Below are 20,162 nucleotides of genomic sequence, written 5' to 3'. Positions count from 1 at the left end.
ATGAGGTGCCAACCTGGTGAAGCTACAACTCAGGACTACATGCATGCTAAACAGCGGAAGCAACATGCTATAGATAGGGCTAAGCGATTCCACAACCAACGGATCAGATCAAAGCTCTGCAGTCCTGCCACATCCAGTCGTGAATGGTGGTGGACAATTAAACAACTAACGGGAGGAGGAGGCTCTGCAAACATCCCCATCCTCAATGATGGCGGAGTCCAGCATGTGAGTGCAAAAGACAAGGCTGAAGCGTTTGCAACCATCTTCAGCCAGAAGTGCCGAGTGGATGATCCATCATGGCCTCCTCCCGATATCCCCACCATCACAGAAGCCAGTCTTCAGCCAATTCGATTCACTCCACGTGATATCAAGAAACGGCTGAGTGCATTGGATACTGCAAAGGCTATGGGCCCCGACAACATCCCAGCTGTAGTGCTGAAGACTTGTGCTCCAGAACGAGCTGCGCCTCTAGCTAAGCTGTTCCAGTACAGCGACAACACTGGCATCTACCCGACAATGTGGAAAATTGCCCAGGTGTGACCTGTCCATAAAAAGCAGGACAAATCCAATCTGGCCAATTACTGCCCCATCAGTTTACTCTCAATCATCAGCAAAGTGATGGAAGGTGATGGACAGTGCTATCAAGCGGCATTTACTCACCAACAACCTGCTCACCGATGCTCAGTTTGGGTTCCACCAGGACCACATGGCTCCAGACCTTGGTCCAAACATGGACAAAAGAGCTGAATTCCAGAGGTGAGGTGAGAGTGACTGCCCTTGACATCAAGGCAGCATTTGACCGAGTGTGGCACCAAGGAGCCCCAGTAAAATTGAAGTCAATGGGAATCAGGGGGAAAACTCTCCTGTGGCTGGAGTCATACCTTGCACAAAGGAAGATGGTAGTGGTTGTTGGAGGCCAATCATCTCAGCCCCAGGGTATTACTGCAGGAGTTCCTCAGGGCAGTGTCCTAGGCCCAATCATCTTCAGCTGCTTCATCAATGATCTTCCCTCCATCATAAGGTCAGAAATGGGGATGTTTGCTGATGATTGCACAGTGTTCAGTTACATTCGCAACCCCTCAAATAATGAAGCAGTGCAAGCCCGCATGCAGCAAGACCTGGACAACATCCAGGCTTGGGCTGATAAGTGGCAAGTAACATTCGCGCCAGACAAGTGCCAGGCAATGACCATCTCTAACAAGAGAGAGTCTAACCACCTCCCCTTGACATTCAACGGCATTACCATCGCCGAATCCCCCACCATCAACATCCTGGGAGTCACTATTGACCAGGAACTTTACTGGACCAGCCATATAAATACTGTGGCTACAAGCTACAAGAGCAGGTCAGAGGCTGGGTATTCTGCAGCAAATCACTCACCTCCTGACTCCCCAAAGCCTTTCCACCATCTACAAGGCATAAGTCAGGAGTGTGATGGATTACTCTCCACTTGCCTGGATGAGGGCAGCTCCAACAACACTCAAGAAGCTCGACACCATCCAGGACAAAGCAGCCCGCTTGATTGGCACCCCATCCACCACCCTAACCATTCACTCCCTTCACCACCGGCGGACTGTGGCTGCAGTGTGTATCCACTGCAGCAACTCGCCAAGGTTTCTTCGACAGCACCTCCCAAACCCGCAACCTCTACCACCTAGAAGGACAAGAGCAGCAGGTACATGGGAACAACACCACCTGCACGTTCCCCTCCAAGTCACACACCATCCCGACTTGGAAATATATCGCCGTTCCTTCATCGTCGCTGGGTCAACCGGAACTCCCTTCCTAACAGCACTGTGGGAGAACCTTCACCACACGGACTGCAGCAGTTCAAGAAGGCGGCTCACCACCACCTTTTCAAGTGCAATTAGGGATGGGCAATAAATGCCGGCCTCGCCAGCGACGCCCACATCTCATGAACGAATAAAAAAAAACTTGCAATTGCTATGTGCAATTGTGTCCTCCACCCTCTGTTGTATGCAAGAGTGGTGTGAAAAAGGGAAAATGTTCTCTGTACACTCTCTCCCTTAGAGTGCAGGATAGAAATAGATCTTCTGAATGAAAAGTGTTTAAGAGAGGACACTTATCTGGGCATTTCTCCATGGTGGGTGTAAGGACTGGGTGAGATCATATGAGGGAATGCTAGTGCTCTGGGGAGTGGAGGGATTTTTGGGCACTAAAGGAATCAAGGGTTATTGGGATAGGGTGGGAAATTGGGGTTGAGATCGAAGATCAGCCATGATCTTACTGAATGGCAAAGCAGGCTCGAGGGGATGTGTGGCATACTCCTGCTCCTATTTCTTATGTTCTTATGATTCTTCAAGAGAACTTCTCTTCAATAATTTGCAGGCTGAGAGCTCTGGAAAATGGAAGCATTGCTCTTCCTCTGGAGCCTCCACCTCCTCGTTCCCTTCTTGCTGTTTCTGCTCCAGATTTCCTCCTTTGGCAACACCAAGGCTTCCCCCGTTTGTATTGCAAGGTTATGCAGATGGAATGGACGACTACAACTCTTGACACTTGCTCTGGGCTGTATTGAAGAATGTGCCCCCAAAGCTGTCCAGGCAGCAGAATGGGTTTTAAGACCCCTACAGTCTGCTTTGTCAGAACTCTGATGGTTGCGTGGCTCCCGTTGTAGCAAAGCTCTGGGTCTGTGCCCAGGTTCCTGACTCGAGTCATGAGCCAGGTGTTGTGGGGATACCCCTTGTCCTCAAGCAGCCAGCCTTTGACCTGGTGGTCTGTGTGGAAGAGAGGGCTGGCACAGGATCAAAGCGTCACGACTAATGCCAGGAAACCAGGCACAGACCTGCATTATTCTCTGCCTGTGGTCACAAACGAGTTGAACATTCAACAAATGGAAGCCCTTCCTGTTGTAGAAAATTCCTGGTTGATGACAGGGAGCTAGTGGGTGCAGCTTTTAACTCCCTGCACCTGTGGAAACCAGCAATTTTAGCAAATCCCAAAGCTCTTTCCTGATGCCAGCCTCCATGGCGAAGATGATGATGAATTCTTGCCACTTCGCAAGTAGTACATCTGTTATCTGCCTGATGGAAGTGTGCACAGCAAACTGGCTTATATTGGTAATGTTCCCTGATGGAGTCTAGAATGGTCCAGTGGCATAAAAGTTTAGAGCTAGTCACTCATGTTGCCACAGGCAGTGCTGTGCATGCCCCTGATGCTGGGCTCCAATTCCTGCTGCAACAGGTGACACAGTTCAGTAACTGCCTCTCTGCTGAAGCAGTGCTGCCTGACATGCTGCTCCTCTGTCAGGTTCAGGTATGATAGTCTGTTCCTGAAGACTCACATGCTGTAGTGTCTCCTGCGCCTTCCTCTCCTTTGCTCTTCTAGCAGCCTCTCTTGCTGCTGCTGCTCTGCCTCCTCATTTGGCAGTCTCAAAGGCAACCCAAGCAGCAGCCCCATCTTCCACGACTGTACAGAAGCCAATCCTGGAAATGATTGCAGCACCTCCCAGAACTCACTCTTCAAAACTACTGGACACCGAAACATCAGCCAAGATGGGCATAAAATTAACCCAAAGCCCTCCAGTAGCTTATAAAGCATAACCAGAGACTTACCTTAATGGATGTGAGGATCCCTTGAAATATTGCTGCTGTAGCCTCCTTCCCGACTGTTAATGCCATGTTTTGCTGGGCGGTGTTAAGAACTGACAAATCAGCCGCCCCCAGACACAAATTTCAAAAAAGGCTCCCGATTCAGGCGCAGGGCCCTTATTATCATATTTTAATTAGGCCAGCATTTGTTTCAGGCAGCCACCAGGAACGCCTAAGGAGCGCCCGAACCAATATGTTGTCAGACATACTTATGGCGCCGTTCAGGTGCAGGATGCTGTGCTACTAAATTGGTCATTTTTGCTTCCGTTTTATGCCCAAAAGCAGGTGAAACGGTGTCCGATTTCCTCCCACAGACACAGAACTAAAATATTTGGCAGGCTTTCAGAAAATGCTGTATCTTATCTGCTAAATAGATCTTTGAAAAAATGTTCTTGCTATGCAATGAATTGTAGGTCCAGTTAGTTGTCAACCTAACAAAGAACAAAACACTTGACTTTCCTTTTGACATGATTTGCCATTTATTTAAAATGGAAGATGCACAGACTGATAGCCTCATGAACTATAATGAATGCCCACAATTATATATATGCGTATTAAAGGGCAGGTCCTCAGAGTTACAAACACTGCATGATCTGACATGTTTCTACATATTTCCCATTAGTTAAAACAAAGCTAAAAATGACACGATTTTCCAAGTTTACCTTTTGGCTTCAAAATATTTAAACTGAAGTTTCAAAGAAAATGTGCAGTGTTTGAGAAGGCAAAGGTATTTTTAAAAGACAGTATGACTTTTGTTGACCTACATCACATTATTTCCTACATCTGCACCTTCTGATGATATCTGTGGTAGTGATGAAAGAATACAAGAGAAGCACTGTCACGATAGTTGACAAATTTTTGGGTAGTTCAACTATGAAAAGGTGAAGGAATAAATTCTTCTCTGTCAATTTTCTTTCCTCTTCTCGTCAAGGCACTGACTCACCCAGAAATATTGTTCCAAGGGCACCAGCAGCCCTCCGCACTTTACCTAAGTGGCCATTTTTCAAATGTCAGCTTAGACAATGAGTGCAGGTAGGCTACTTGACTACAGGGGGCATCACAGTTGAGGCTGATTCTTTCATCACCAGACTTCCGCATGATATGTTTTCCAGCAACAATCAATAGTGGGAACCCTGGTTGATGAGGCTAATTGTAGTGCCCCTACCATCATCTTGGCTGAGATCAGTTAACTTAGCACAGATTAAGGATTGAACCTAGGATCTTCATAGGTCAGAGGAATATATTTTAAAGGCACACTGCATAAATCAGATGATTGTTAACCATAGCCTGAGTAGACCAATTGATGTCTAGAGAAATTTTTTTCAAATGTCGTTCTGAAAAGCAGTTTATGTAGGACTAACAAAAGGAATACTGGCTTTTTACCAAAAAAAGATGAGACTTTCAATATCAGCTGTCAAGTAAAGTATCACTCTCTTTACACATTAAAAAATTATCAAACATTTAACAGCATTTGCTGAGAAAACCTTCACCATATTCACTGTATCGCAAATCACAATTCCACTGTACAAATTCCACTTTCACAGCTACATATGTAATGTAAAGTTTGAGAAATACATCCAAAAGTATTGCAAAAGGCATGTTAAAACAATTATTCTACATAAATTAACATAATGCAATGATTACACCACACGTTTGGTTTGCTATCATGAGATATTGTTTTACTATCCTTTTTAAGACCTTCGTGAAATGCAGGTCTATCTTATGGAAAGGATCAAATGTGTGTTCCACTATTCCCCATTGTGTAGCGTATTTATCTCTTGATAAATACTTGTTCTTTTTAACAAATTGTTTTGTTACTTTGATTGTTTTAACATAGAACATTCATCATATAACACAAACTAAAAATATCGCACAAACTCTACAATAAAGTGCAAACATATTATACAGTAATGCAGACTCATACTGAAAAAAAATTGTCCATTTTATCAAAAGACCAGCAACTTATTTCTAGACTAGCTTTAACCAAATGTCTGTTCAGCATTTTCCAAGTAGGAAAGCAGTAAGTTTCAGAAACCCAGAATTCAAATATGAAAATCAAAAAATAATTAAACTATTGTAAAAACGTAATTCCCTTGTTAAATCTTCTTTTCCAGCGTAAACCTACTGTAAAATCTGGTGTATATATTACAACTTCCTGCACATTTTTAAGTTTCCCAAACTGTAAGGGAATGACTTATATACTGATTCATCTTGCAACAGTTCTGTTACAAAACCAGTAGCTAAAACAGAGAAATTCTATGATTCTATGACTCTTACACTAGTGTGATTTATACACTAGATTTTAAGATATATATAGGTTTGAGTAAAACACCTCTTGACAGCACTAACCAAACTCTTATCATTATTTGCTACAGTAGCATTTCAAATTTAATCTAATAATAATTGATGTAGCAAATTATCATTGCAGCTCAAGATGTTTATAAAAAAAAGTCAGCTACTCAACTAAACACAAAACAGACTTAAAATGTAACTTTACAGCAGAATGAAGTCAGATGATATTTTGAAAGAAATGTATCACAGAAGTACATCGTAATCCTATATAAACCATTGCTGTTGGGGGAGGAGTACGAAATAAAGCACTCCAAGTTATAAAAAGGAAAGAATTGCTGTCTCACAAGAACGCACTAGTGAAAATTGTTAAATCTTCTTCTATAAAACTGTTAAGTCAGCATTAAGGCTAATGTGGCCACCACATGACCAGTTTAAAAGTTGTATTTTTGCACAGCAGGAAACAAAACAATTTTTTATGCAGTTAGAACATTCAGAACCTTGCATGGATTTATCACTGATCTTTAAAAAAATGTAACGGGTGAGCAACTGTAGCAAACACCTTTGTAAATCTGGATAGTTCAGCTCTTTGCAAATAGTAAATGCTATATTTAAGGATACTGGTTTAGGAGGTATTGGTTGTATGTTAACTAGTAGGCTATTTACATAAAACACTATGTTGGCTTGATTTCAAATCTCTCTTTAACTGATTTATCTTAAAAAAAAATTGGAAATTCTGCCCTATCGTATACAGTATTATGTCTAATATTCAATACTCTAGCAAATAATACACAAGGTATACACCTGGGGAAGTCACAAGTGCTGAATTACTTTCTAAGATAATTTGATGTGTGTGTTCTTGCCTCTAGTCAATTCTGTCGGATTACTTGTTGACTTCTTCACGCTTTGACAGCATCGACTCAGGTTTTGATGTTGTCAGCTTCTGTCACAGTAAGTACACCCCTTTAGTTTAAACAATTTTCATTATCTTTTAGGTTGTCACATCTCACAGGAGCTTACACTATTTGTCACATTACTGGTCAACAGTTCACTTCGTGTGAGCATACTGGATGAAACTAGAAAATAATGCAAGTCTATTAATTAAAAAAAACATGTAAATAGGCTTTAAGTTTCAGAAGGCAATGAACAGGTAATTATATTGTAAGGCTGAGTGTCTATGACTGATGCTTAATTTGGGAAAATGATCATGTTGCACCTTGAAATAGTAACATTTCAGAGTAACAAAATTATGCAAAAAAGTGGATTTTCTCAAATGGTCCCAATGATCAATTCAGCTAATTCTTACACTGCTATATTTGTAGAGCAACCCTGATTGGGTTTACATTAAAATGTTTTAAAATTAGCATATTTCTCAGAACTATATATCTTCAATGCTATTTAGGGCAATAACTGTAACATCAATCCAAGGATTCTCTTTTTATTAGAATAAGAGGTAATTTTATCAACTGATCAGATAACCTTAGTCTTTAATATCTATTTTAATTTTGGGGATTACTTCCCTATTTGTTTAATATAAGGATTTACAAATAAATCAGTCTGACTGATACAGAACACTTTTAAACATGATAGTAAGGATTTGTCAAAAAACAAAGTCTGAAAGTATCGGGACCACTGACGAAAAGGTACAAAACATGTTGGGTAGGTTGGGGTTCTACGGCATACTCCCCTGCACATTTCGCAAAAAGGATTTAGTGCATTTTCGTCCCAAAAGATGCAAAATTATATTATTTAAATATTAAATCTGGACAAGCAAGGTTACTGAGTAATACCTGAAGTACTATAATATTGCTATGAGCTGACAGTGGACAAATGGCAGGCTTTGTTCTTAGTATGGAAGTTACTCCACATGTACACCTCAACACTGTCAAGAGAAACCACCTCTTAACCTATATGATCCTACCTGCAAGAAACCGGTAGTATGATTTAAGACACAGACAGGCAGCCATGGTTAGTTTTAAAGTACAGTTTCACAATAAGACACAATGCATCTATTCTTGTATATATCAAGTGAACATGGACAGTTTTAAATGGATTTCAATTATATATGCAAAAAAAAATGATGTCTAGCCTGTTTCTATACTGCCATAAACCGAGGCTGCTTGGAACTGGCAAAGCTATTTTGCATTCCATGTTGTGCTAGAATAGAAAAATCTACAAAGTACGTAGGAAATACATCCCTTTCGTGACTGAATTTCACCCCAGTGACAATAAGCACTTGGCTTCAACAGCTCCATTTATTTTGCTCTGTGGTTTCCATAACTAGACCAGAGATTCCTACTGTTTTGTCCCTTTGTTCATTTTATGGACTTAGTGCAATGCTTCCTGCAGCGGAACGCTTGTAGCTAATTTAGCAGTAACTGGTGACAATATCAGAGTTAAAAACCTGAACCATTTGCACGAATAAAAAGGCAGCGTCAAGTTTCCCTTCTGGCCTTCATTTTCTTCTTCTCTGTTTTGGCACAGTCTAAAGTGAAGCCATTATCTGTGATGAATAAAAAAAAACTTGAGATTAAATAAGTTTTGCAGAATAATTTCTCAGCTGTCTACACACTGTTTATGGTTCCCAGTTTTGGGGACAATCTGGTAAAACCCAATAAAATAACCCCCTCTACTGAAAGTTGTTGAAATTGGTCTTTGTTCATTAATGCTGAAGAAAACAACTAAAATGCAGCATGTGATATTACAGATGTATTCTTAACATAAAATTTGAATTGTGGTATGAAAGATCGACAGAATAAAAACTCTTGCAGCAGAATAAAATTTACATACTCAATTCAAACCCCAATCCCAGCTCTCTGCTCCACCACACCCCCCAACTCACCCCTCCATGACTCTCTCAGACTCCATGGGCTGGATATTAACTCGGAGCCTGGAAGAGAGCGGCGGGGGAGGATTTTTGGACTCCGCAATTCATGACGATTTTGATGGTGGGATGTCTTTTACATTTTTTTCAACCGGTTTCGTGCCCGATAGCCAGCCAGATTGACAGGGTCTTCGGGGTTTGGATTGGGGGGGGTGGGAGGGTCGAGGAGAGATCGGGGTCTTCGGGGTTTGGATTGGCGGGGGTTGGGGAGAGATCGAGGTCTTTGGGTTTGGATGGGGGGAAGGGGCGATCACGGGGGTGGGGGGGGGGTCAGGGAAGTCAGACATCATGGTGGGGGTGGAAGGGGTGTTTAAAAGGTAAGCTTGGTGAACCGCGGGGAAGCACTCCTGCTCTTCCTGGCCCATAAGCAGTGTAATCCAGGTGCTTACCTCATGGATCCAGTCCTTCTCGACTCCTTTTACCTGCCGGGATTCCCGCGGTCCAGGAAACCCGTGCTGGAGGCATTAAATTCTAATGCTTGCTGAATTCAATTTAAAACCATCTCATTAACATCTGCTAATCATTTAAATTGCTCTGATAATTACTGACCTGCCTGTACTAATTATCGACCTGCCTCTGGCGAGTAGGTTACTCGCACGCTGCCAAATGCACCTCCGTTAAACTCAGAAGGGAGCCGGGTTGTGGTTGCGCTTCAAATTTCTATTACTTTAACTTCCTACCTGCCCCCAACCCACCCATTCTTGGGGTTGAAATTCCCTACCATGGCTCTCCTTGTTTAATGCCTGCTTTCCCAAGTATGAGGCTGATATTTAAAGGTTTTTGGCTTTAAACCAATTTTACGATGACTTTTGCTTTTGTTAACAATACAAAACAAAAGCGCTGATTAAGCATTGAATTTGCTGCAAATGAAAATGGTTAAAAATAACCACCAAAAACAGGAAAAATGTAATCATTGAAAACATGTTTAAAGGGCTCTGCTGACAAAACACAAAAACTGACAAATTTATGAAGATCAGGACAGCTGTTTGGCCTGTGTTTTTGTGCAATACTCATTGATGTTGCAAAATTACATCACAACCTCGCCCATCTCGAAAAGAAAAAGTTAAAAAAAATTATCTTCACTTCAGTATTTCATAGATCTACTTCCCAGCATTAAGATTAAAAGATTAAGGCCTAGAAATTCTAACGCTCCAAAGACAGCCCAAGCAGACCACCCATGACTGCGGTACAACTGTTGTGAAGGCCACCAAAAACAATGCCGCACTAGCAAAATCTTCACTGCAAAAAGAATTAAGTTTTCAGTCATAAAACAGGCCAAAAAACGCCCAGACGTTAACTAGTAGCCTTAAATGTCAAACCAGCAACTAACCTACAAGTAGCACTGCTGATGGGTCCTTCCTGCCTGTTAGTGCCACTAATTGCTGGGCGAGTTTATCACATGGTGAGTCAGGTGCTGGGGGCAGCCCAATATGAGAAAAGGATCCTGCAACAAGTGTAGGATCTTAATTTGAATATTTTATTCATTGTTTTAAATAGCTCTGGTGTCAACCCTGGACGCCTCTGGATACAATATGGCGGGCGGCGCATTTCTGGTTGCTATTGAGCGCACCCTGCCCGCCATTTTGGATGCTTAGGCACCCATTTTGTGCCTGAAAACCAGGCATGGCACCACTGGATTTCTAGGCCTATAGGCAAGATTTTAAATCCTGATGGGAGTCATACGGGCGGGGGCCGAAGCGGGCAGCGAACCGTCTGGGTGCTCGTAGCATGAGGTCTGGGAGATTTTAAGGTCTAAATTATTCTGGTCCCATCTCCATGCCCAGACTTAGGGCTACAAAAGCAATGCGCACCCGAAGCAAGAAACCTAAGGATCGATAGAAATCGGTCCTCGGGCCTCAACTGAATGATTGGGGCAAGCTGTCAGCGCCAGTTGCGCCTCCACAGGCAGCTCGGTCGACGTGGAAAAACTATTTCAGATCATCTGCTTAAACTAAAAACTGAACTTGCTTGGATGGTGAATAAAACGGAGTTCACTTCCTAATGGTGTTTTAAAACAGTCCTTCAACCAAATGCATTTAAATGACACTGATATTAATAGATGGAATTGTGTTTGCTTGCTTCAAACAAAGTGATTTGATAATATTTGGCACACAATCTGGTTCAAGCAAAGATGAGTATAAATGGTAGAGGATCAAATTGAATTGGGCTCAGCAGGTCAATGAGTTCAATTTCTCAGTTTAGCTGTGATGCAAGTTAGATTGTTCCAACAATTTCTATTTCAAGTTATGTCAAATTGAAATCACTAGTGTCCACTTAACTTGTATGGGTCATAAGCACAATCAACAGTTGTACTATTGCTATTTAACCAGCAGTTACACTGTTAGTTTACCACACTAATGATATGACATTTTCCAGGTATTCTGAAATCTTCATTTGCTAATTCACAATCTACGCACACAATGTCGTCCAAACAAGGGAGTAGGCCGAGGCATGGGGCAAGCGCAGGACCTTGAGGAGGTTGGGGGGAAGGAAAGGTCAGGACTTGGAGCCAGAGGCTGCAGGGAATAAAATTTGGGAGCTGGAGTTGGAAACCACAGAAAAGAAAGGTTAAGATCTAGAGCACGAGTCCAACGGGAGGAAAAATTAGGACCTGGAGCTCAAGCCTGCAGGAAGATTTTAGGAAGAAATTGAAGAAAAGACAAAAAAAAACTAACTGATGAAATTATTATAGTGCTGCTTATCAACAAGGAAAAACATTGGGGTTGAAGATATGGGTTTTCAACAATCAAAACAGCCTACAGGATTGACTCGTAATCGTAGACTACAGTGCACGGATACACCACCAACTGATTATGGCCATGAGAGCTATTTCAAATAGAAGCTACAGGTGCCAGGATAAAATAAATAAGCTCCCCTTCCGATTGCCTCTGCCCACCTCCGCCCTCCCCATCTACAATTGCGTGACAAGCATATTGTCATTTTAGCAATTGAGAAGTGAGCGTATTTTAGTCAACCAAAACTAAAAGTGGAACTACACCATATACTCATGTATACCCTCCACTACACATCTGCACGTAGAATTTCCACAGTGGTTCTTGGGCAGGAGATCGAAGAAACAGTGTAAATGGCGAAAAATTGCTGTTTATACTGTTTCTTCAGGGTTTCAAATTTTGTCTGATAACGCTCCTGTGAGGCGCCTTGGGACGTTTTACCACGTTAAAGACGCTATATGAATGCAAGTTGTTGTTTCTGCCAATCTTCTGCTGCAGGAGGTCGGAAAAACCCCAGAGAAATTCAGGGCTCTGCCCTCCGATATGAGGGAAGTAGCAAGCAATATAACACATAAATGAACACAGAAAAGAAATCCATCCCTATTCTAATGCACTAACTTGTACCATCTTCTTTAGAATACATTTATACCTTCCCAACCCTCCACCCCCAAAAAACTGTAATCTCACTTAGTCTGTTTATATTTAAATTGGAATTTTCTATTTCCACTTCCCCCAAACTCTGTAAACCTCACTCTCAGGCCCTGGGAGTCTGAGGAGTTTGTGAATACGTCACCAATCATTGTTGTGTCCAGGTATCTGCTGTCTTTTAAATAAAATTACTCTAATTAAATCCTGTTTTGTGTACTTATTAGGAGGTTAAAATAATGCTTATAGCCTGGAGTCTGGACGATATGCAGGTTTAATACCAATTGCGTAAAACAGGAATAGTGAAGGAAATTGTGTTTTTTTTATAAATTAAAAAATCTGCAGAATGGACCATATTTTACAATTTCCCTAAAATTGTTAGTAAAACTGCCTACTAATTTCCAGAATTAATGATTTGAGGAACTAATAGTGTAGTACTGGACAATTGGGAAGCATTGGGCCGTGTAGTGCCCGTTGTGTAGGCCCATTGTGCGGACTCCTAAGGACCCAAAATGACATCCAGAATGGCGCGCACACTTCTAGTGTGACGTGCGCCGGACGCTATATTGGTAAAGGCGTTCGTGCACGTGCAGATAACGAACGCTGGCACCATGTAAAGTAGGGAGAATATGCGGTAGATCAGTGTGTAACGCTGGTTTAAAGGGACAGATGCGATTTTGGAACTCAATGTTCCAGCCAACGCACTGTTTTAACCTCACACAGCTGAACGGGTCGTAAACAGCATGGACGACGTCCCACCAGCACTGTTTAAAGAGGTCATGCAGGAGTTACAGGTTAGTTGCTGGATTATTGCTTCTGGCTGCTTATGCATTTGTACCTATTTCTGGAGATCGCCTATACTTGAATACTAGGAATAGAGGACATAGCCTAAAAATTAGAGCCAGGATTTGCAGGAGTGAAGTTAGGAAACGTTTCTACACGCAAAAGGTGGTAGAAGTTTGGAACACTCTTCTGCAAACGGCAGTTGATGCTAGCTCGTTAATTTTAAATGTGAAATTGATAAATTTTTGATAACCAAAGGTATTAAGGGATATGGGGCTAAGGTGGGTATATGGAGTTAGGTCACAGACCAACCATCATCTCACTGAGTGGTGAAATAGGCTCGAGGCATTAAATGGCCTACTCCTGTTCCTATCTTCCTCTAATAAAATTTCAACACTCTACAGGGAGTGGGCTGGTTAGCTGACAGGCAACAGCAAGAGCACTGGCAGAGTGGCAGGGGTGGGACAGGAATGCTGTCATCCTGAGAGAGGACAGCAGGTTCATGTTCCATGGAGCCACTGCTATTTGCTGCCTCCTGTTATGCGCCACCTTCTCCTGCAAGAAAGCGGGACATGTTTCGGTGAATGTCCTGCAAGATGTTTGGGTGACGTGGTTGTCATGGTTGAATAACTGCCAGTGTGTGTGACCTGTGAGTTGTGGGTGTGTGGTTTGCAAAAGTGGTAATGTGTGAGGGTGAGAGGAAGCATCTGATTGGAAGAGTCGAGTACTGACTGAAAGAGTTTGTTGGTATGTGGGTGATGGGGGGTGTAGTGCATGGAGCAGTGGATGAGGCTAGTGGTGCAGTTGGTAGGAGATGCCACTTGACAGTTGACCTCACTCACCATGACCACTCGTGTCAAAGCACTGAACTTCTTCCTGCACTGCATCCATGTTCGTGGTGCTATGCGCCTGGCATTGACTTCGTTCCTTACTTCCTCCCACTGCCTCGGGAGCATATGTCTGGAGGGCCTCTTACCCCTTGCGGATATAGGATGCCCCTCCTTTTGTCCACCTCTTGCACCAACGCCTTTAGTGTATCATCAAAGAACCTTGGTGCATGCACTCTCGCAGGCAGATTGGAGGATGTGGATTTAATAGTGCGCAACCTTTATTCAATGTTTTAAAATGTTTAAAATGTTTTAAAGTATTTTATATTTTGCAAATATCAGTGTCCCGCAAACGTTGAGCAGCCCAGTTGTTGCTCATTAAAAATTCCAGAATTCCATGCTGCTCTATATTGCAGCACAGATTCACTTCCCAATTGATTTCCACCATTTCCTGCAGTCACAGTGCACCTTCCCTTTAAGAGGTGTAGGCTCCCTTTAAGTGGTGTTAGCCACTTGCAATATTGGGGTCCCCTGCTGGTGAGCAGCCACTCAACAGCACAGGTAGTGCTGGCTGTACGCAGCAATCAGGTAAATCACCAGGCAGCATGAATGTTATGTGTTGCCTGCATCTCAACGACCAGGCGCGGGTTAATCGTGCACCGTGACCCCTGTGCCCAGTTTCGGGGGTTAGCCAATATAACTCCCATTAACTTTTAATCAGCTTACTACAACTGCAGTGATACTGTAACCAGTAATTGAGAAACAAGTGGAGAATGTTTTGAATGAAGTAGGTTATTTTTGTTTGGGGAGGTCAATCTATGGAACAGGCTCCCTAGGGAAATGGTTGAAGCAGTTTCATTCAGAAAACAGATTTCAGAAAATAAAATTTTGGGATACTGTATATGAACAATCTGCGTCATGATGTGTGTAAGTGTAGCATGCATGGGAGGAACAGGTAACTTTGGACCTGTGGTTCCCAAAGCTCTCCACCACTGGGGTTTTCCTCACAACATGTCAGGGTCTGTTGTATACTAATTGATAGAGATTGATTGCTATGATTAGTCAACAACTCCATTATCATCGTATCATGTGACTACCAGGATGATCGAAGGCGAACCAGATGGACCTTGGTCTTTCTTCATCTAGCAATTCCTATGTTCCTAACTATAAATGAGGATTTTGAGGTTCTGAAGGTTGCCAAAATCGATGCCTCAGGTATAGTCGCATTTGATGCCCCCTCATAAAGTTGTGTTCCTTATTTTTAAATTGCAGCAGCAAGTTACAATATTGAGGTAAAGTCCTGTATATAAAAAAAAATTCAATATGCAAAAATAGTGCCCTCCACAGCAACAGAAATAATGCAGAGAACAAATGCAACTAGATATCAATGCTTCTTCGAAAAAAATAGTTTAGTATCAACTTTTCCAACACAAATCTAGCTTTAAGAATCCAACTTCAGCAGCCCTGGCCAGTGACTTATCCATTGCCCATTTTATATGGGTGAGGTGAGTACTGGGGGCAGAGCTCAGGGGAAAAAGGTGAAATTCAGCATGGGACCCGACTGCCATAATTATATTAAAATGAGACATGGCCTGCAGATTTTCTTTGCCACAAATGGTGGTGTACCACAAGCAGAGCCTCTCAAAATTGGGGCTAATGATTTGAGACGTTTCTTTACCCTCTCTCCCAATTTAAAAATGTTTTCCTCCCCCACTTTGATTCCCAAGTGCCATCTAAGAGCATAGGCAGGCGACCTGCTCCCAGATCTCTGCCAATGCTACTTCATTACCATCTGCTAGGAAGTTCAAGAGATCGTCTCAGGATGACTTGCCCTCTGATTTTTTTCCTTTCTTCCTCCCTTGTACCTCATTTCTCCTCTGTGCATGGAATGGCATCGCCAAGGTGATGAACTTTGGCACCGTGGGTGTGAACCCACATTCTACCAGACAGTGGCACTGGTTGATGTAATGCCAATGTACAGCATTGGCCTGAAACATTTAGGCTCCTTTAATAAATAAATACTTGCAATTATTAAAACTTCAAATTCTACAAAACAATATAATTCAAATGAGATAAAAACTGGAATGTTAAATATATTTTTAAAAGTGTTTAATTCACATTCCTATGGACACGTGTAAGATTGTGGCTCAGATGTTAGTTTTTCATATTATGTTTTATGAAAAACTGGAAGAGTAAAATATTTAGTCCTTGAATAAAGTTTGTTCCTACTTTAAATCACATGGCTTACTTTTACTAGGTGATGTGCTGGCCCCTGTATTCCATGGTTCAGTAAGAGCAATCTCTGTCGAACACTGTTCCACTCCAATTCCTGATCTTTCTAACACCATTCCCTTCGGATCCTCCTCTATTTGAATCTCCTTTTGAGAATCATCTCTGACCTTTCATGTAAAACAAAACAATGCGATATATTTTAATAGAACATGAAAACTTTGATGGGCTTACATTTTGGTCCTTCACATGATAAATCATTCAAGGATCATGGACTTTAAACTCAGAATCTTGATAATTCTGCCATTCCATTATTGACAAGCAGAAAATTACACTTTGAACAGTCAGGGTAGTTCTTTTTTAGCTTTCCTCCCAATCTCTCTTGATATTTCCCCTGGGCCCTTGGACCCCTCCGGTACCATGCTTAAATAGCCAGTCTTCAAGTGTGCGTCAAGACAATGATTGGAAGGCAATTCAACCATGGAAGGAGATCACAGCTGAACCTGATCCTGTCCTCAGTTGAGGTCTAGACACACAGGCATGCGTGCATTCATGCATTCACTTTGCAGTTAGGCTCACTAGTTTTTAATCAAGAGAGGGAACCATGGCTGACTTTTCCACTCTGTAGCCCAGGGACACCGAGGCCAATTGCTGCACTCTTACTGCGTCCTGGCTGTGATCAGATCATTCAGGGTCAAAATCCTGGAACTTCCTACCGAACAGCACTGTGGGAGTACTTTCACTACACGGACTGCAGCGGTTCGAGAAGGCGGCTCACCACCACTTTCTCAAGGGCAATTGACGATGGGCAATAAATGCTGGCCTTGCCAACCACACCCACATCCCATGAATGAATAAAAAAAAATTCTGTACAGACCAGGGCTTGAATATGAGTGTTCCTGGTCTGTATGGCTCAGTAGCACACTAGGTGAGTCATTATGGACCTTGTAAGGGTATTTTAGTGGTATTATTACCACTGCATTTCTGGGTTTAATACAGCAACAGTTATCAACAAACTAAAAGTACTAATTTAGACAATTAATGGAAGAAATTATTAACTTTGGCTAGTTTGATATTTTTCCATATATTAAATCTATTACTCAACCAGCACTATATGTCACAAATCAAACTTAAATAATTTTAAATCAATTCATTATTTTAATTTTTTTAAACTTATGGCAGAATTTGCAGTATAATATATTCAATGCAGGTGCTGTTGATTCATTCTGAACAGACAGCTAGCATATGCTGAATGGTCTTCTTCATTCACAACTATCTTGTGATCGTTCAATTATGATTTGTCTTGAAGCACTATAAATGGGGGCCAGAAATCATCAGTTGGCAGAAGCAGAGGAGCAGGCACTGATGACCTCAGCTGCTGACCCTGCTGAAGTATCTGAGGTCAGGGGAAGGTCACATTATTTACATGAAGGGGGCAGGCACCCACGACACTTTGGGGATATCTTCAACACCTGCATGGGGCGGGGGGTGGAGGTAGGAAAAGTGCCCCCACTGCAAAGATGGGGGTCAAAAAAAATTTCTGCCACCATATCAGGAGGGTCCAGACCTTAGTCTTGGCTTGGACATGAAGACAGCACTTCTGCCACTGCATGGACTGGGTTCATCCCAGAATGAGAATGCCTTCCGCTTGGCCTACCCTCCAACATCATGGGCCATGTTTGGGGCTGACTGAGGTGCCATCCCAAACAGGCTCTGATGGCTCTGCTGCCCAGGGCCTGGCATATTTGGGTTTTCCCTGCAGCCATGCTGCACTCCCAGCCAACTTATACCGAGAGTGCCGCTGACTCCATTTCATGGTTGGGCCTCATTTGAACGTGATCGCTGAGCTGCAGGAAATCCAGCAGCTCCTCTGCAGAGCGCAGCCAGAAGTTATCACTTAAGGGAGGGAGGAAGGGAATCCCGATGGGAAGGCATGGGGGCCCAGCAACGAGCTGGAAGGTATTAGAGGGGCCAAGAGGTTTTCAAAAAAAAATTTCACTATTTACAAAACAGTTTTTCAGTGTGAACAGGGAGCTAGTCAGATGAAAATTGCTCCCTTGGTCTCTATCCCGATGATGAGGAAAGCCATGAGCTCCTCGGACTTGTTATTAGAGGTGAGGGTGGAGGGACCAGGGGAGAGGAGTTTAAGGAGACAGTTGGTAGTAGAGGAAAGGAGCCTGGGGTTACCTTTGCTCTCCAGGATGATCCTAGAGTATTGGGCAGCTTTAGCAGAGGAAAGCGAGGGCCAGTAGAGCTTGGTGTGGAGATAACAGAATGAAGTTACAGGCCAGTCACTGTCTAAAGTGCCTTTACGACTACTGGGATGAATTTAGGGCCCAGGATTGTTATTGAGAAAATATTATGTAGACATTGCCACACACGGCTAATTTGGTCTTGTCAAAGTTTTAAGAGTAACAACCTCTTCTCCCTTGTCAATCTCAGTAAATCGCTTTGAAAGTGTATCCGTGTCCCAACAGTTTTTGAAACCAAAAGTTTCAAACTTTACTATGCTTCATATTAACAGAACAGAATACAGAAATAACTACTGTCACTTCAAAGACAATACAAAGTATTGCATTATCTCTGACATCATCTGAAAGATCCACAGACATAAAAATTATACCATACCTTATTTCTTTCAGATCCAATTAAAATCAAATGGACCTCAGAAGAGCCACTAATTACCAGATGGGTTTTTCCAAGTTCAGCTTGTGATTTAGTACTGCCTTTTTCCAGTATCACCTAGAATTGAAAGATCAATACCTCTTTTTTTTGTTTTATTTAATCTTCACTTTATTAATAATTGATATTCTAACACTTGTCAAAACCAAGGACAGCTTTTAGTACTTTTTTATCATGTATTCCTTGTCACTTTTCTTTCAGTTTTCTATGTGAAATATATTTCAATAATAAGCTCACAAATATTTGTAGAAATGATAATCTTCATGTTTTAGTCCTGTTTTTATTAACTCCTTGTGTATCGAATGGTGAATCAGAGGGGAGATAAGATTTTTTTTTACGTAGTGAGTTGTTACGATCTGGAATGCACTGGCTGAAAGGATGGTAGCAGACTCAATAATAACTTTCAGAAAGGAATTGGATATATACTTGAAAAAGAAAAATGTGCAGGGCAGGAGAGTGGGACTAATTGGATAGCTCTTTCAAAGAGCCGTCACAGCCATGATGGGCTGATTGACTTCCCCTTCCGGGCAGTATGATTCTATGTGGACTGTTTTACATCTAAGGCTTATAGGAAAGCTACTGAGGCTGCAATGAGACTGATATTGCCTCCAGACAGTAGTGGATCGTAGAGGAAAGCTGGATGGTTCGACACTGAGGGGCCGACAAAGTGGTCCCAGCGCAGACGACTTCTCATTAGGCCTCCGGGAAATTATGCAAAAAATGAGCTGACCTTGAGGTAAGCTCATTAAATATTTTAGTGGCATTCCCGGAGAACGTGACATGCCGGGGCCAGAAATGTCGGGCATCAGCAGCCAGTGAGAGGCTGCTGGCTGCCTGTAATGCAAAGATAACCCCCGGCTTCTCTTCTCCACTAAAAATAGGAACAGGAAATAGAGAGTAGTGGTGAGCGGTTTGTTTTTCGGACTGGAGAGAGGCGTACAATGTTGTTCCTCAGGGGTCGGTACTAGGAACACTACTTTTCTTGATATATATTAATGACTTGGACTTGGGTGTACAGGGCACAATTTCCAAATTTGCAGACGACACAAAACTTAGAAGGGTGGTGAACAGTGAGGAGGATAGTGATAGATTTCAAGAGGATATAGACAGGCTGGTGGCATGGGCGGACATGTGGCAGATGAAATTTAACCCAGAAAAATGCGAGGTGATACATTTCGGTAGGAAGAATGAGGAGAAGCAATATAAACTAAAGGGCACAATTCTAAAAGGGGTACAGGAACAGAGAAACCTGAGGGTATAAACATTGAAGGTGGCAGGGCAGGTTGAGAAAGTAGTTAAAAAAGCATATGGGATCCTGGGCTTTATAAATAGAGGCATAGAGTAGAAAAGCAAGGAAGTCATGATGAACCTTTATAAAACATTAGTTCGGCCACAACTGGAGGATTCTGTCCCATCCTGGGCACCGCACTTTAGGAAGGATATGAAGGCCTAAGAAAGGGTGCAGAAGAGATTTACTAGAATG

The 20,162-nt window shown here is 42.4% G+C and overlaps 1 protein-coding gene across 1 annotated transcript in view; it reads right to left on the bottom strand.

Annotated features, from left to right (window-relative positions):
• Positions 1 to 4,063: 4,063 nt before the first annotated feature.
• Positions 4,064 to 20,162, bottom strand: part of LOC137321744 (protein LYRIC-like) — an 87,730-nt gene continuing 71,631 nt past the window's right edge. The window contains exons 10-12 of the mRNA XM_067984347.1: positions 18,626 to 18,739; positions 16,017 to 16,167; positions 4,064 to 8,400 (exon numbers count right to left, since the gene is read on the bottom strand). Of these exons, the coding sequence (XP_067840448.1) occupies positions 8,333 to 8,400; positions 16,017 to 16,167; positions 18,626 to 18,739 (333 nt within the window). The 3' untranslated portion in view covers positions 4,064 to 8,332. The remainder of the gene's footprint in view (positions 8,401 to 16,016; positions 16,168 to 18,625; positions 18,740 to 20,162) is intronic.

The sequence above is a fragment of the Heptranchias perlo genome, chromosome 5 (assembly GCF_035084215.1).
Source record: "Heptranchias perlo isolate sHepPer1 chromosome 5, sHepPer1.hap1, whole genome shotgun sequence".
In the NCBI taxonomy this organism is placed as follows: domain Eukaryota; kingdom Metazoa; phylum Chordata; class Chondrichthyes; order Hexanchiformes; family Hexanchidae; genus Heptranchias; species Heptranchias perlo.
Note: the sequence above shows the minus strand (reverse complement) of the source record. Positions and strands in the feature narration are given on the sequence as shown.